The sequence below is a fragment of the Hypomesus transpacificus genome, chromosome 14 (assembly GCF_021917145.1).
Source record: "Hypomesus transpacificus isolate Combined female chromosome 14, fHypTra1, whole genome shotgun sequence".
Classification (NCBI taxonomy): domain Eukaryota; kingdom Metazoa; phylum Chordata; class Actinopteri; order Osmeriformes; family Osmeridae; genus Hypomesus; species Hypomesus transpacificus.
Genome location: NC_061073.1, coordinates 314,497 through 332,869, shown reverse-complemented (window position 1 = coordinate 332,869; position 18,373 = coordinate 314,497). Strand labels below are relative to the sequence as shown.

The 18,373-nt window shown below is 46.8% G+C and overlaps 1 protein-coding gene across 1 annotated transcript; it reads left to right on the top strand.

Moving 5' to 3' along the window:
• The first annotated feature begins 1,529 nt into the window (after positions 1 to 1,529).
• On the top strand, positions 1,530 to 14,946 carry tbc1d22b (TBC1 domain family, member 22B). The gene is made up of 13 exons (XM_047034172.1): positions 1,530 to 1,831; positions 7,059 to 7,242; positions 7,595 to 7,766; positions 8,164 to 8,331; positions 8,421 to 8,491; positions 8,600 to 8,728; positions 8,859 to 8,924; positions 9,265 to 9,379; positions 9,556 to 9,662; positions 12,130 to 12,205; positions 12,337 to 12,464; positions 14,323 to 14,418; positions 14,749 to 14,946. The coding sequence occupies exons 1-13, from the start codon at positions 1,776 to 1,778 to the stop codon at positions 14,875 to 14,877; spliced, it is 1,497 nt and encodes a 498-aa protein (XP_046890128.1). The 5' UTR covers positions 1,530 to 1,775; the 3' UTR covers positions 14,878 to 14,946.
• The last annotated feature ends 3,427 nt before the right edge of the window (positions 14,947 to 18,373 follow it).

Genomic DNA, 18,373 nt, shown 5'->3' with positions numbered 1-18,373 from the left:
GACACAGAACACAACAGGAGGATCCTAAGGATAACTTACATGCTGGTCTACAAAGCTGCCATGGAGCAAGGCAGAAGGCAATAGGAAGAATATTTGCAACAAAAGGTTTACAACAAAAACAACAAAAAAGGTTTGCATCATTGATAAGTACTTGATGAGGTCTCTACTGTATTCTGCTCTGCTTTACTCTGTTTTAGGTTTCTCTGTTCTCGTCTCCACTCTCCTCCTCTCCTCTAAAAAAATTCAAAAGCTTTAAATATATACTTCTACTACTAATAATAATAACGTATTTATTAAGAATACACACACTTTCATCCAAAGAACACAGGGGAATTTGAAACTGAGACCTCTTCATCAGCAAATATCACTGAGCTATAGCCTGATCATCGCGTAACTAATCTGATAGGCTACACTTTGTTGTGAAATAGCAACTCCTTTATCAGGGGGTCAGATGGCTGAGCAGTTAGGGTATCGGGCTATTAATCAGAAGGTTGCCGGTTCGATTACCGACCGTGAGAAATCACGTTGTGTCCTTGGGGAAGGCACTTCACCCTACTAGCCTCGGGGAATGTCCCTTACTGTAAGTCGCTCTGGATGATGAATTAAGGAAATCAAATATTGTACACAAAGTAGCCTATATAGGATTATTTACCATTATTAAAGAGTATGAAAATGCAAAATATTAAAAAGTAGGTTATTTACTGCGTTGTTGTCGTGAAGACCAGACCTTCAGACGGGATCGGTTGGAGGGCAGCTGTGATTTTCCTAACCAAACACACACACACACACACTGCACCTGGGCTCCGGTGGACAGGGAAAGACGGCCCTCCTTATTCATATCTGCATCATATATTTACATATATTTCCATTTGTAAAAGTGTAATGAGGTTCTCAGAGAATCCGCGAGCTGCTCTAAATCTTTCTCATACTCATGCATTAAGCGTTTTAGTTATTGTTTCCATTTTGGGAACAATAACAATCAGGTTGTTTATAAACCGAAATACAGACCCCTGTGAAAGTTAGTTTAGTCAATACACAGTTAGTTTACACAGTGGTGGAACTGGCTTGGGCAGAGTTTTGGAGACGTCAACCCCCCCGCGTTATGCCGCCATCTGGTGGAAATAAAATACAACTGCGCTGGGAGCTTCTTAAGTCATCAAAATGAGTGTTGATCAATAGCCCACTTCTTTGCGGACCCAGGCACGTGTGTGTATATCAAGTTATTGAGGTCTTTCTAACTAAATACTTGGTGTCTATTTTACAGCTTTAGCCTACTCTTAACTCCGGTATAGCTACCCTCAAGAGAAAGTGTGTTAATGTTGTACTTGCCCAAGGAGCGAAGCACAGTAGACAAAGCGAAGTAATAGAGCGTTCAAACGTAGCCTACTTTAACGATTATTTTTTTCAGTTCCTTGTCTCAACGGTAAGATATGTTTCACTACCGGACTTGATACAATCCACCGCTCTCCATTCCCGCCCCCTTCTATCCATCCCCCTTCACTGAGTTCCTGTGCACCTGTTAGACCTCTCCGCCAATCGCAAGGCGGTAATAATCTACTCCAAGATGGCGGCTTCCATCGCACTGATCCGTACCTTATCATAGTGGATAGAGAAATAACATTCTCTACTCATGTCGAAAGTTTGTTGATTACGACAGAAGATAGTCTGGTCCATTTACATGATCAACTTCGTGTACTGTACACGTTCGCCAATGTTTTGTTTAAGTGTGGAGCTGCTCTCGGCGTCTGTCTAAGGGGATTTGCATCGAGCAGGCTATGGCCACCGAAAACCGAATTAATTTTTGGAGGAGAAACGCAAAGGTTCCCGGAAGGTATGGTTTTAGTTATTGATATTCTTGAAAATATAGTCTATTTGCTGAAGACATTAAGATTAGGAGTGTATATTTATATCACAAGAAAAAAAAGCATGCGATACTGTTACTTATTGTAGTATTCTAACGGCCTAATAGATGCATACAACTTATGTGCAACATTATTTAATGGCAGGCGTATGGAGTGACAGTCTCACAGCACTCCTGTATGTTGTATAAACACCTCCACCTGTCGTGTTGTCTCCTGTATCCGTCTGGATGGCGGCTAGCGTGTCTCTGGTCTGTCTGAGAATGACGCTATTTGTTGACACGGCTCACTTTGGTGTATTTGTATTGAACAAATACACCAACGTGTAATTCTTCCCCTCCAACACAAGTTTATTCAATCATTTGTCTGAGGGAAACTAAGTGTTTAATCGGGCAGTGTTGATTACAGTAGTTAGTTCAAGAAAGCGAACAGCTGCCTCCAAGTATGAAGTTGCATTAAAGGGGTCATTGACTGCAAAACCGAGTTTACCTTTGTTGAATACCGACAGTTCAGTGGGTAAAATGGACATACAGTGAACCCCAAAGTCCATTGACACCTCTTTCCTATGCAAATCTCACAATTAAAAAATGTAGCTGTAAAACAGTCGGTTTCAAAAAAGCCACCGACATCAATATCTTTCAAGGATATTGAAAATGAACCATGGTCATAACTGCAGTGTTCCAGGCTGTACAGGGAATGCTGACACTTTTCAGAGTCTTCCCAAGGAACCAGACCCTCGACGGGCTGTGATGTTTGTCTATAAGAAGATCCCTGTGAAGTTCGACACTCAATTATTCATTTGCTCGAACCATTTCACCAAAGACAGTTTTGAAAACCTTGGACAATTTAAAGCAGGATTTGCTAAGCTGCTGTTGCTAAAAAGAGGTGCTGTTCGACCGTATGCTCTTCACAACCGCAAGCTATAAGTAGACTATGATTTTAGTTTTGCCAACAGTTATTAGCAATGCTAACGTCTTCTGTAGCGTAGGTAAAATATGTGATGTTTATTGGCAATGGGGCGAACGTTATTTCATTTCCTTGACTGTGTTTCATTCGAATAAATAACCTGTGTTGTCATGTAATTCTACAATTCACGATGCATGTTCGGCTATGATGCGTCTTTGCTCCGCAGCTTTGCTCGTTGTAAACCAACCAATCAGTGCGCAGCCCATCCTTGATGAGCATACCATAGAAGGGAGAAAACCTTTTATACCAGGGCTATTTCACCAGGGTGCATCAGGGGGCATAGAACAGCACCCGGGCCATTTTCAGTCAAACCAATGTTACATACCCTGTACAGAGACCTTAAAGATGCTGTGAAGCAAATTGATGAAAAACTAATGATTTGCTTCTCAGTACATTATATACGTGTGAAATGAGTTGCTGAAAGCATGTGCAAAGCATGTGCAAAGCATGTGCAAAGCATGTGCAAAGCATGTGCAAAGTGTCGCACTGAAATGTGGAGTTAGACCGTTGAACAATTACTTACCTGTTTTCAGCTCAGGTTTTGTATAGGTGGGTCAAAACCAACCTATCCACGTCACAGCCACCTATCTATCTATATCATAGACTTATATGACCTATATACGTCAGATCACAATGGCTCCTCTCACTTGCCGTAGTGTCCATTATCCAGGTCGTAGTTACTTGAGAGAGGCGGCGCCTTCCACACAGGGGGCGGAGCTCCAGCTCCTTCAGGTGACACCCCCCCCCCAGTATCAAGCAGAGAAGACTGCTGATTTTCTCACGGTTTCAAAGCCTAATTTAACATACTTGTCTGTGTTTTTAATTCAAATTTGGATGTGTAGTTAACAACACATTCTTCTGTGGTGTGATTAACTTAAAACTCATGTTTAGTTCTGCTTTACAGCATCTTTAAGGAACAGTGTGAAATACCCTATAAAATCCGTCAATGACCCCTTTAAACTTTCCCGAACCAACGGTGTTGAACGCAGCAGGGTTAGTTTGCTTGGAGATCCCAGCAACAGTCTACACACTTACTATTACCTGTATCTAGCCTAGGTTTTCACTCCAACACTAATCTTGCACACCTGCTTCTAATAATTAGCTAGCTGGTTGATGTTTAGAATCAAGTTAGTTCGAACCGTGGTTGCAGCCAAAACCGACAGGCAGGTAGCGTAGCTTGGATACCCCTGACACAGGCAGGTAGCGTAGCTTGGATACCCCTGACACAGGCAGGTAGCGTAGCTTGGATACCCCTGACACAGGCAGGTAGCGTAGCTTGGATACCCCTGACACAGGCAGGTAGTGTAGCCTGACATATAGACGATAATAACAGAAGTAGTTGAGGTGTTGAACATGTTGCCATGGTGTGGTCTGTCACTTGTCTGTCTCTGATGATGTCACTGATTCAGTCACATGGGGATGGAGAGAGAAAGCCCTTCCTGTCGTCAGGACAGCCATGTATGTGTGGTGTTAAAGGCCTCCATACACTCTGGGTCCCAACACTCATACCACCATACTAGCTAGTGTGTCTCAATGTATACAATCCTATGTAGTGTGTCCTATTACTACCATAGTAGCTAGTATGAGTGTGTGTGTGCGTGCGTGCAAAGCAGGGTGTGTGTTGCTGAAGGGCAGGGTGTGGTGGAAAGTGTGTGTGTGCAGGGCAGGAGGGTGTGTGCACGTGCGTGCAAAGCAGGGTGTGTGTGGCTGAAGGGCAGGGTGTGGTGGAGAGAGTGTGTGTGTGTGCAGGGCAGGAGGGTGTGTGCACGTGCGTGCAAAGCAGGGTGTGTGTGGCTGAAGGGCAGGGTGTGGTGGAGAGAGTGTGTGTGCAGGGCAGGAGGGTGTGTGTGCACGTGCAGGGTGGGGTGGAGAAGGTAATCGTAGGACTGAAGATCTACCTGGAGAGGGTGTTGTCTTCTGTCGAAACATTGGAGGGTGTGTGTGTGTGGAAGATGTTAACATCAGTACATGAAGTCAGCAGTCTCTGATTGGCCGAGACAGAGCTGTGACCTGATTGGCTGAGAGGAACAGTTAGGGATGCTGGGTAATCAGACACTGTCCATATCCTGTTAATGTTAAGTAATGTGTATCATTCATGAAACTTCCCCTTCATGAACGATAGAAGCAAAAAAGCATGTTTCATGTAGGAAATTACAGTTGGTAAAAAACAACTCCAGCTATCTCCAGTCCTAGCCCAGCTCTAGTCTTAGTCCATTTTACTCTAGTCCCAGGTCTAATCCCCGCCCTGGTCTAGTCCAAGCCCAGGTCTAGTCCCAGGCCAGGTCTAGTCCCAGCCCAGGTCTCTAGTCCTAGTCCATCTCTAGTCACAGCACTAGTCCTAGTCACAGCACTATTCCTAGCCCACTCCTGTTGTCTGTGTCCTCTGCAGTTTGCAGCCAGTCTACGGTGCCCAGCACCCCCCACTAGACCCGCGGCTACGCCGCACGTGAGTTAGCCCGCCTCCCTGTATGAAACCCCGCTTCTCTGTATGTAGGGTTGGGTAGCGTAACTCGGGCCAATATCGCATCGGTACTTCTATAACCAGTATGTACTTTTGCCACTGTGGTGCTCCGAAACGAACGTAAGAAGCATTATCAGCGCACATGAACGCTAGTTAAATTATACTGCATTCATGTGTTAGCCTGATGTTGTCATACTCATAATTCTAGCCAGAATATGAGTCTGAATTCTCTGTTGGGCTGTGACTACGGGGCGTGTTAACCGAGCTCGTATAACAAATGCCTCTTCGCTCAATTGGATAGACCTACAACCAATCAGAGCAACGTAAAATGTTGTTTGTTGAAAACAAATTCAACCCAAGCGCTCTTTGATGACGTTGTGGATTACGTTACTGTTGATCATCTGTCCATCATCATATAAAGCCCGCCCTGACAATTTAATTGGTCCGAACAGCTCCTGTTCGATATAGTTTTTCCGCAATGGAGCCCCTCCAGACCCAACTTCCCAACAATTTTTGTGGGCGGGGCTAAGTTGGGCTGGCAGCCAGGCTATTCATGTGGTGTAATAATCGGAAAATGTATCAGAAAATGTACTTGAATGCAAGTCGGAACAACAACACGGAAAGTCAAAGAACATGGCAAAAGAAGCATCTTTAATGTCATCCACCGTCGTCGTTGTGGCTCCTTTTTTAGCGTTGGTTCAGGCACTGTTTAGGCACCGGATCCGTTTTAAAAGTATCGATTTGGCACTGTTATCGTAAAAACCCAAACGATACCCAACCCTCCCTGTGTAAAGCCCCTCCTCCCTGTATGAAGCCCCGCCTCCCTGTATGAAGCCCCGCCTCCCTGTATGAAGCCCCTCCTTCCTGTATGAAGCCCCTCCTCCCTATATGAAGCCCCTCCTCCCTGTATGAAGCCCTTCCTCCCTGTATGAAGCCCCACCTCTGTGTAAAGCTTTCGTAAATATCAAAGACTGACTGACTGTCTCTCGCTGTCATTTTTCCTCTCCCTCTTCTCTCTCTCTCTTTCTTACAAACACATACTGGTTTCTCCTTGCTTTCTTCTTGGTCTCTCCCTGATTTCTCTCTTGGTCTCTTCCTGGTCTCTTCCTCTCTCCCTGGTCTCTCCTTGGTCTCTCCCTGATTTCTTTCTTGGTCTCTCCCTTGTCGTTCCTGGTCTCTCCCTCTCTCTGGTCTCTCCTTGGTTTCTCTCCTGGTCTCTTTCTGGTCTCTCCCTCTCTTTGTACTCTCTCCCTGGTCTCTCCCTCTCTCTGTACTCTCTCTCCGGTCTTTCCCCTGTCTCTCCTTCCCTCTCTGGTCTCTCCCTGGTCTATCTTTGGTCTCTCCTTGATCTACCCTTGGTCTCTTCCTCTCTTCCTGGTCTCTCCGTGGTCTCTCCTTGATCTACTCTTGGTCTCTTCCTCCCTTCCTGGTCTTTCCCTGGTCTCTTCCTCTCTTCCTGGTCTCTCCCTGGTCTTTCCCTGGTCTCACTTTGGTCTCTCTATGGTCTCTCCCTGATCTACCCTTGGTCTCTTCCTCCCTTCCTGGTCTCTTCCTGGTCTCTCCCTGGTCTCCCCCTGGTCTCTTCCTCTCTTCCTGGTCTCTCCCTGGTCTCCCCCTGGTCTACCCTTGGTCTCTTCCTCCCTTCCTGGTCTCTTCCTGGTCTCTCCCTGGTCTCTCCCTGGTCTCCCCCTGGTCTACCCTTGGTCTCTTCCTCCCTTTCTGGTCTGTTTCTGGTCTTTCCTTGGTCTCTCCCTGGTCTATTCCTCCTCCAGGTTTCCTAAAGACACTCCCAAGGTGAACCATCTGAAGACTAAGAAAGCCTCCAGCTTCCATGAGTTTGCCCGCAGCACTAACGATGCCTGGGACATTGAGGATGAGGAGGACGAAGACTTCTTGGATGCCGCTGTCCACCCTTCCTCTCTCCCCACCGGCCTCCCCTCATCTTCACACACCCAGGTAAGTCTCCCCTCATCTCATCTTCACACATCCAGGTAGGTCTCCCCTCATCTTCAGACACCCAGGTAGGTCTCCCCTCATCTTCACACACCCAGGTAGGTCTCCCCTCATCTTCAGACACCCAGGTAGGTCTCCCCTCATCTTCAGACACCCAGGTAGGTCTCCCCTCATCTTCACACACCCAGGTAGGTCTCTCTCCTCCTCCTCTCCTACCATCCTCTTCCACTCCACTCCTCCTCTCCCCCTTTTCTACAGTCTTCTCCTTCCTTCACAGTCTCATGTATGAAATTCTCAAATTGAGTTAGATTCCATTTTCCTCTCCATCCCTGACCTGATCTCTACCTTTCCCTAGCTCCCTTTCCCTCCCCATCAAGAGCCCTCCGAGGCGGGGCCGGGGGACAGGCTGCCCCCCCTTGTTCAGGATCATCAAGGGCCAGAGGACCCCCCCCAGCAGGAGGAGGAGGTACCAGTGAACGGAAGGGTGGTGAAGTCCAACAGTGAGGCTCACCTGAACGTCTCTGCCGGTAAGACAGTATTGGAGATATCATAGACCAGTCATATCCCCAGGTACAGGTGTGTAGACCAGTCATATCTACAGGTACAGGTGTGTAGACCAGTCATATCTACAAGTACAGGTGTTTAGACCAGTCATATCTCCAGGTACAAGTGTGAAGACCAGTCATATCTCAAGGTACAGGTGTGTAGACCAGTCATATCTCCAGGTACTGGTGTGTAGACCAGTCATATCTACAGGTACAAGTGTGTAGAACAGTCATATCTACAGGTACAAGTGTGTAGACCAGTCATATATACAGCTACATGTGTGTAGACCAGTCTCCAGGTGCAGGTATCTCTAGGTACGGGTGTTTTATACTCTTTGAAACACTTTTTTGTGTTTGTTCTGGTCTTCCCATCATGCAGTGCGCTCGCCACTGCAGAAGCAGCAGTCACTTCCTGTCCGGCCCATCGTGCCACTCGTCGCACGAATCTCTGACCAGAACGCCTCCGGGGCTCCGCCCATGACCGTGCGGGAGAAAAGCCGATTGGACAAATTCAAACAGCTGCTGGCCAGTCCCAACACAGACCTGGGTGAGCGTTTGTAAAACTCCCTTGCGTGTGTATGTAGTTTGTTGTGTCTGTGTGTGTGTGTGTGTAACAGCTCTCTGCTCGGGTGACAGAGGAGCTCAGGAAACACAGCTGGGCAGGGATTCCCCGAGAGGTACGGCCAATCACCTGGCGGCTGCTCTCCGTAAGTCACATGAGCACAACACACTCACAACCAATCATTCATTTTCTGAGTCTGACTTGAAGGTGTAACCTGAAGGTGTGACTTGAAGGTGTGTCTGTGTGTGTGCAGGGTTACCTCCCAGCCAACATGGAGCGCAGAGAGCTGGTTCTCAGGAGGAAGAGAGACGAGTACTTTGGCTTCATCGAGCAGTACTACCACTCCCGCACCGATGACAACTACAGAGACACATACAGACAGGTAGACACAGACAGACAGTTAGACACAGACAGACAGGTAGACACATACAGACCGGTAGACACATACAGACAGGTATTTTGCAGCCCTTGCCATGTGAACTCCCCACTATCTCTGACCTCTTACTCCTCAGATCCACATTGACATCCCCCGGACCAATCCCCTGATCCCGCTGTTCCAGCAGCCGGCTGTCCAGGAGGTGAGCTGCCCACCTCATATCACCCGCCTGGAGACATGGAACAGTCCTAGAGGGTGTTATACCTGTGAAACAGTGTCCTGTGTGCCCCTCAGGTGTTATAACAGTATCCTGTGTGCCCCTCAGGTGTTATAACAGTATCCTGTGTGGCCCTCAGGTGTTATAACAGTATCCTGTTTGGCCCTCAGGTGTTGTAACAGTATCCTGTGTGGCCCTCAGGTGTTATAACAGTATCCTGTGTGGCCCTCAGGTGTTATAACAGTATCCTGTGTGGCCCTCAGGTGTTATAACAGTATCCTGTGTGGCCCTCAGGTGTTATAACAGTATCCTGTGTGGCCCTCAGGTGTTTGAACGGATCCTGTTCATCTGGGCAATCAGACACCCAGCCAGCGGCTACGTCCAGGGCATCAACGACCTGGTCACACCCTTTTTTGTGGTCTTCCTCTCAGAGTTTGTGGGTAGGTCGGGGGGTATCTCCTGAGGAGGCTGGACCAAACGGGTGGAGGTACAGGGCATCTTAGTGGTGGAGCTTGTAGACAAAATAATAAATATTACCCTCTGGCTGTAGAGCATACCGTCTAATCTTGCATTACCGCATGAGTATCATGGAGATGGTTTTGACTGTGTGTTCCAGAGGAGGACGTGGAGAACTTTGAGGTGTCTGCGCTCTCCTTGGACACTCAGAGGAACATGGAGGCTGACAGCTTCTGGTGCATGAGCAAGCTGCTGGATGGTATACAGGTGAGCTAGCTGGACGGGATACAGGTGTGCTAGCTGGACGGGATACAGGTGTGCTAGCTGGACCGGATACAGGTGTGCTAGCTGGACAGGAAACAGGTGTGCTAGCTGGACAGGATACAGGTGTGCTAGCTGGACAGGATACAGGTGTGCTAGCTGGACAGGATACAGGTGTGCTAGCTGGACAGGATACAGGTGTGCTAGCTGGACAGGATACAGGTGTGCTAGCTGGACAGGATACAGGTGTGCTAGCTGGACATGATGCAGGTGTGCTAGCTGGACAGGATACAGGTGTGCTAGCTGGACAGGATACAGGTGTGCTAGCTGGACAGGATACAGGTGTGCTAGCTTTACAGGATACAGGTGTGCTAGCTGGACATGATACAGGTGTGCTAGCTGGACAGGATACAGGTGTGCTAGCTGGACAGGATACAGGTGTGCTAGCTGGACAGGATACAGGTGTGCTAGCTGGACAGGATACAGGTGTGCTAGCTGGACAGGATACAGGCGAGCTAGCTGGACAGGATACAGGTGAGCTAGCTGGACAGGACACAGGTGTGCTAGCTCATGGACAAGATACACGTGAACTTTATGTGAACTAGTGATGGGTGTTATTATTGTTCACTGTGTCTGGTGAGGTGTGGTTACTTTACACTGTGTCTGGTAGCTGAGATGTTACTTTACACTGTGTCTGGTAGCTGAGATGTTACTTTACACTGTGTCTGGTAGCTGAGATGTTACTTTACACTGTGTCTGGTAGCTGAGATGTTACTTTACGCTGTGTCTGGTAGCTGAGATGCTACTTTACACTGTGTCTGGTAGTAGAGATGTTACTTTACGCTGTGTCTGGTAGCTGAGATGTTACTTTACACTGTGTCTGGTAGTAGAGATGTTACTTTACACTGTGTCTGGTAGTAGAGATGTTACAATACACTGTTAGCCTGGCTGCCAGCTCAACTTAGCCCCGCCCACAAACAAAATAGTTCGGGAAGTTGGTTCAGGGATCGCTCGGTTGGGGAAAAAGTATGTCCGAACAGGAGCTGTTCGGACCAATGAAATTGCCAGGGCAGTAACGTAATCAAAAAAAAATGACTAAATGTAAAAAATGTAAATGTAATCAACAACGTCACAAAAGAGCGCTTGGGTTAATTTGTTTTCAACAAACTATTACGTTGCTCTGATTGGTTGTAGGTCTATCGAGTTGAGCGAAGAGGTATTTGTTTGACAAGTTCGGTTGAAACACGCCCCATAGTCACAGCCCAACGGAGAGTTATATTATATATTCTGATTAGAATTATGAGTATGACAACGTCAGGCTAGATGCATACATTAAACATATAGGAATCTTGAAACTTAAATATGTGGTCTAACTATACAAAAGGAGCAAAGTCTAGCTAATACTATGGGGATTTAGAATAAAAAATTAAATATAAAATATAAGTAGCCATAATTTACAATCTAACCTAAAAATACAGACAGTGCAAAGAGAAGGATACAATAGTGCAATGTGCAGGGTGTCATTGTGCAGATTGTGATTAAAAAGTCAGTGAGAGTCCTTGGCCTTGTTAAAGTGGCCAACAGCGGATGGGAAGAAACTGTTCTTGTGGCGTGAGGTTTTGGTCCTGATGGACCGCAGCCTCCTGTTGAGGGAAGTAGCTGGAACAGGAAGTGTCCAGGGTGGGAAGGGTCGGCCACAATCTTCCTCGCTCGCCTCAGGGACCTCGAGGTGTGCAGATTGCAGCCGATCACCTTCTCAGCAGTGCGGATGATACGCTGCAGTGTGCTCTTGTCTTGGCAGTGGCAACAGCCTACCAGATGGTGATAGAAGAGGTGAGGATGGACTCAATGATGGCTGTGTAGAAGTGCACCATCATTGTCTTTGGCAGGTTGAATTTCTTCAGCTGCCGTAGGAAGTACATCCTCTGTTGTGCTTTGATGAGGAGCGGGGATGTATTTACATTTAGTCATATAGTAGACGCTCTTATCCAGAGCGACTTACAGTAAGTACAGGGACATTCCCCCGAGGCAAGTAGGGTGATGTGCCTTGCCCAAGGACATAACGTCATTTTGACTCAACCGGGAATCGAACTAGCAACCTTTAGATTACTAGCCCAATTTCCTAACCGCTCAACCACCTGACTCCCACATGGGAGCGTCTGGGTAGACCATGCAGGGCGCTGTGTTCTGAATCTTCTGAATGGGGCGGGTTGCACATGCTGGGAGTACACTGTGTCTGGTAGTAGAGATGTTCCTGTACACTGTGTGTAAATACAGACTCTTCCTTGATACTGACCACTGAAACACTGCTGGAACTCTACACCTCTGATCCTGGATCTTCTGCTGTACTTTCTATAGCCACACATGTATGTGGCGTGTGCTAAATGTAAATGTAGTGTATTGGGTTGTGTACCATGGTCTGGATGGACTGGGTTATCCTCACTTGTTGAACCCTAACCCTGTTTCATCGTAGGACAACTACACGTTTGCTCAGCCGGGCATCCAGAACAAGGTGAAGGCTCTGGAGGAGCTGGTGAGCAGGATAGACGGTGAGCTGGTACACACACAAACTCTCTCTCACACACACACACACACTCTCTCATAAACACACACACTCTCTCAAACACACAACACACAGACACACACCTGACTGATCTGACTGAGTGTGTGTGTGCTCCAGAGGACATCCATGGTCATTTCCAGAGGTATGAGGTGGAGTACCTCCAGTTTGCTTTCCGCTGGATGAACAACCTGCTGATGAGAGAGCTGCCTCTGAGATGCACCATCAGGCTCTGGGACACCTACCAGGTACACACACACACCAGGTGCACACACACCTACCAGGTACACACACACACCAGGTGCACACACACCTAAGGTATACACACCTACCAGGTACACACGCACCTAAGGTATACACACCTACCAGGTACACACACACCTAAGGTACACACACCTACCAGGTACACACACACACCAGGTACACACACACACCTTAGGTATACACACCTACCAGGTACACACACACACCAGGTACACACACACCTAAGGTATACACACCTACCAGGTACACACACACCAGGTACACACACACCTAAGGTATACACACCTACCAGGTACACACACACCTAAGGTACACACACCTACCAGGTACACACACACCTAAGGTACAAACACCAACCAGGTACACACACCTACCAGGTACACACACATGTACACACACACTTATTAGGTACATACACACACATACATACACACCCACCTATTACGGTATTTTTCGGAAAATAAGACTCATTTTCTATAAAACGCACCTCACCAGAATGGGAGCTTTGTCGCCCTTGATACGGGAACAATGATGCCAAGCAATGCACGAGTATACGTGTGTTTTGTTTTCGAACACACTTCGAAAACAAAAGAAAGTGCGTAACGTAAGTTGGTTGTTAACAATGTATGCTTCATGTTTTGGCTACCCCCAATTTTTGGGGGGGCTATTTTGTTGTTATTATCAGGACCTATGCACTTTGTAAAGCTTTCTCTTGGAAGTCACTTTGGATAAAAGCGTCTGCTAAATGAATAAATGCAAATGTGAGTTCTAAATATTTCTGACGGTCCCCAAAGCGTGAGTTATTTTTCCAAAACGGTAGCTAGCTAGCTTCAGTTCGCTTCTGGGCTAAGTCAGCTAGCATAATACTTGTAGCAATGCTACTACCATGCTAGTGTGACTTGTTGGCCTTCTCATTAGTACATTTTAAAGCCATAGTAAAGCGTTTTGTCCAAATATTAAACTATTCAGTTGAAATATTAGAAATCGCATATATGCGACGTTACGCTGTAAGACCAGCATTCGAACGATCACATAATGTGCAACGCTACTTAACCCTTAACGGGTTGAATAGCATTCACGAAAAAAGTGTTTCTACTGTTGTTTTGTTATAAAAACGTCCTTTAAGCTGCTTCGAAATATAGACCGCACCACCACAAGAAAGATGTAAAATTGGGGTATTGGGGTTTTATTTCTGAAAAATACGGTAGGTACATACACACGCACACCTAGTAAGTACACACACACAGGGTGTGTAGTTTGCTGTGTGTGCAGGCTGAAGCGGATGGTAATGTAGTTGGCTGTGTGTGCAGGCTGAAGCGGAGGGTAATGTCGTTTGCTGTGTGTGCAGGCTGAAGCGGAGGGTAATGTAATTTGCTGTGTGTGCAGGCTAAAGTGGAGGGTAATGTAGTTTGCTGTGTGTGCAGGCTGAAGCGGAGGGTAATGTAGTTTGCTGTGTTTGCAGGCTGAAGCGGAGGGTAATGTAGTTTGCTGTGTTTGCAGGCTGAAGCGGAGGGTAATGTAGTTTGTTGTGTTTGCAGGCTGAAGCGGAGGGTAATGTAGTTTGCTGTGTTTGCAGGCTGAAGCGGAGGGTAGTGTAGTTTGCTGTGTTTACAGGCTGAAGCGGAGGGTAATGTAGTTTGCTGTGTTTACAGGCTGAAGCGGAGGGTAATGTAGTTTGCTGTGTTTACAGGCTGAAGCGGAGGGTAATGTAGTTTGCTGTGTTTACAGGCTGAAGCGGAGGGTAATGTAGTTTGCTGTGTTTACAGGCTGAAGCGGAGGGTAATGTAGTTTGCTGTGTTTACAGGCTGAAGCGGAGGGTAATGTAGTTTGCTGTGTTTACAGGCTGAAGCGGAGGGCTTCTCTCACTTCCACCTATACGTGTGTGCTGCTTTCCTGCTTGAGTGGCGCAAAGAGATCCTCTCGATGGTGGACTTTCAGGTACGATCCTCTACACCAGGGGGATAGGAGAGAGAATATGTGTGTGTGTGTGTACATGTTGCATTGGACTCCTGAAAGCAGGAGTCAGATGCTCGGAGAGTCGGAGTCTCCTCTCTCCCCTATCCCCCTCTTTCTCTCCTCAACTCCCCCTTTCTTTCCTCTATCTCCCCTATCCCCCTCTCTCCTCTCCTCTTCCTTTCTCTCCCCTCTCTCTCTCCTCACCTCCTCCTTTTTTTCCTCTCTCTTCCCTATCCCCCTCTCCCCCATCTCCCATACTCCCCTCACATCTATGATGTCACTCCCTCACATCTGTGATGTCACTTCCTCCAGGGCCTGCTCATGCTGCTCCAGAACCTACCCACAATACACTGGGGCAACGAGGAAGTTGGCCTCCTCCTGGCTGAAGCGTACAGACTCAAATACATGTTTGCCGACGCCCCCAGCCACTACCGGAGATAGGAGATGGGAGGCTGGGAGATGGCAGATGGGAGGCTGGGAGATGGGACGCTGGGAGATGGGAGGCTGGGAGATGGGACGCTGGGAGATGGGAGGCTGGGAGAGAGGAGTCTGGGAGATGGGAGGCTGGGAGATGGGACGCTGGGAGATGGGAGATGGGAGGCTGGGAGATGGGACGCTGGGAGATGGGAGGCTGGGAGATGGGAGGCTGGGAGAGAGGAGGCTGGGAGATGGGAGGCTGGTAGATCGGAGGCTGGGAGAGGAGGCTGGCAGCTGCAGAGGACAGAGAACAGACGACTCCCAACATGGCACATCTCCTCCAGGGGAAACCTTGGTTTGCATGTTCTCCTGTAACATTCCAACCTTCTATGAGGTCCTGAACCCAACACTGCCTCATACAGACTGCTGGGACATGGTACACCTGGTCTGTAAATACACCTGGTCTACAGATACACCTGGTCTACAGATACACCTGGTTATGTGACTGTACAGGATGATGTTTCAATCCATTGAACATGCAGGGAGTTCCATGTCCTGCTGGGAAACTGTCTCTGTTAGACCTGCTAGCTAGCCTAGCACGTCCTGCTGGGAAACTGTCTCTTAGACCTGCTAGCTAGCCTAGCATGTCCTGCTGGGAAACTGTCTCTTAGACCTGCTAGCTAGCCTAGCATGTCCTGCTGGGAAACTGTCTCTACTGTGGAACCCTCTGCTGGCAGTGTGGCTTCACTGCAGACTGGAGAACTGGAACCCTCTGAACTAGCTACAGGATTGGCTAGTGTCCACACTGCTTTGGATGGATGAACTACGTGATTGGCTATTCTCCTGACTGCTCTGGACAGATGAACTACGTGATTGGCTATTCTCTGCACTGTGCTGGACGGATGAGCTATGTTGTCAAATTATGGCCGCCTTAAGCAGTGATGCCTCTTATTCACATAAAGAAGTACTTCAGTGAGAGGATTGTGGACGATTGTAAAACATCTTCTGTTTAGGACATTATTATTTGGGCATTTGGGACAGATTTCTGTATTATTTGTGTTTGTATCCATGGGTCAAGCAAACATACAATAGGTTTGTTATTTTCTTCATGCAAGTGCATAACTCTATCATCTCTACTTGTCTATCTGCATATATCCTACCTGTCTGCCTGCATATCCTTCTCTCCTACCTGTCTGTCTGCATCTCTCCCTCTCCTACCTGTCTGTCTGCATATCCCTCTCTCTCCTATCTGTGTGTCTGCATCTCTCTCTCTCCTACCAGTCTGGCTGCCCCAGTCAGAGCATCACCTCCTCCTCCCTGGCGACCTATTTGTGCTGCCCCTACTTACTACCACCTGACCAAACAATCAACCAATCAGGGCCTTCTGCCCTCAATCAGTGGAGTTGGTCATGTGTGTTGGGGTTGAACAAAACCCTGCTCTGACAGTATCTTTGCTAGGACAGGACTGGTAACCAGGGTTTAGGACAAGGACCAGAACAGGACGAACTAGGACAGGGACTAGAGCCTGAGGTACCTCTACTGACCCTAACCTGGTCAGTACAGAGGGGAGGGTTGACTGACCTGGCGCTGTGCTGAACCCCAGGTCTCTCCACTGTAGTGACGACATAAAAATCCCACTGCCTCCATGTGAACAGTTACCATGGCTACCTTGCGTTGTGTTATGGTGTGTCCAGATTGGGCACAAGTGCACTAGATGTAACCTACTGGTTGAGCTAGGTAAAGGTTATGAATATAATTTCTGCAAAACTATTTGAAATCTTGATTGGCGATTATATTATTATGATAATAAATATGAATATTAGGTTAAGATTGGGGTTTTGTCTTGGTGGACCTATCATTTTAGCCAAATTTAAAACAGGCACAAAAAAGCATCTAAGTAATGAAGTTGATTTTTTCAGCTGATGCAACGTTCTCAGACTTTCTGTTTCTAGTCATACCGAGAGGCTTTCTAGCTCTGCTTGATAAATCACCAAAATCACTCAAATAACTTAACCAGTAAACACATACAGGCAGACACACCCACATGCTAACAAATAAACAGTTCCTAAGAGGACTTCATGATTGTTGTAATTTCCTGCCTGTTTTAAAAGGAGATATTTTTTACGTGTCATGTTTATTTAAGATCCATAATACAGCTGTGTTCAACTGTTTAGTCATTATGGGGTTAGGGTTAGTGTGTGTATGTGACTGTGAAGAAGGTGCCTTTATGAACGCTTGACATTCTCACTTGGGAAACTGGAATATGTTAAGTTGTTTTATTTTAATTTTTTCAGATTTGGAGCCTACAGTTCCTGTGGTTGAACCAAATCAGTAGACTTGTATGTGAGGACAGAGACATCCTATGTTGTATGTGAGGACAGAGACATCCTATGTTGTATGTGAGGACAGAGACATCCTATGTTGTATGTGAGGACAGAGACATCCTATGTTGTATGTGATGGTGTTCTTCCACATCTCTGTGGTCCCCTGAGCGGGCACCTCTTCACAACCTGTAGAGACGGGTTAGTACAGGGGTGGGCACTCCTGGGTTAGTAGGTGTTTTAGAGCCATGCTAGTTGCCTTGTCAGTCTTACCTGGTCAACATTTCAGCAGTAACATTGTTCAAGCTAAAGCCCCGAGAGGCCTGGTCCTCTTCATCTCCTGTGTTAGTCGCAGGAGAGGTTTTACATTTTTGAGTTTGTTCCAACCTTATGATCCCAACATACATTACTGTTATGTATGAATATTTAGTACTGGCCTCTCTGCCTTAAAGTAGGCTGTGTGGTGTCCTGCACCATGTGTTAAGTTGCAGACAACAGTGATAACATGTGAAACATAATTTTATGATTGTATTATTCACTCCGTATAGTTAATAGTCAATTTGAAATGGGAAAATGTCGGTCGTTTATGAAATCTTCATCAATTTGTTTTTGGTTTCTTTGTCAAACTCTTGGACAAAAATGTTTTCTCTCATAACAATGCTTCTGTAGTCAATTCTGAGTTTAGCCTTAAAACAATTGATATTACAGTAACATGCTGTATGTTGACGTTTTGTTTATAATAAACGATTGTTACTCCTTGTTTTGGCTTGCCGTGCAGTCCTTGAGCGAGCCAGATGTGTTTGGCGGCTTCGACCAGAGAAAGTTTAATATGGGGAGAACCGCGACCAAATAACTTATATTGCGACTCTCGGGAAACTTCCGGGTTTTGAACTGGTTGCAGTTCCATATGAAGTCACTAACGAGCGAGTGCAGAATGAATGGAGGTCTACGGAGCAATACCCCTCAAAATTCACTTTTCTCAGGATATAATTTTTTGTCTAGTGATTTGAATGTTGACTTCGATAGGGAAGGGAAAGAAAATACACACTGCTGGGTGTTAGATTTTTTTTTAAGTCGCCTTTCTGTTCTAAAAAGCCTTTTAAAATGTCAATGACGTCATACACAACGTACGATACTGCTTTATGGCAAGCTGTGGTCACTTTCTTTCTTTCGAGGCATCGGCGTCAGATGGCTGAACG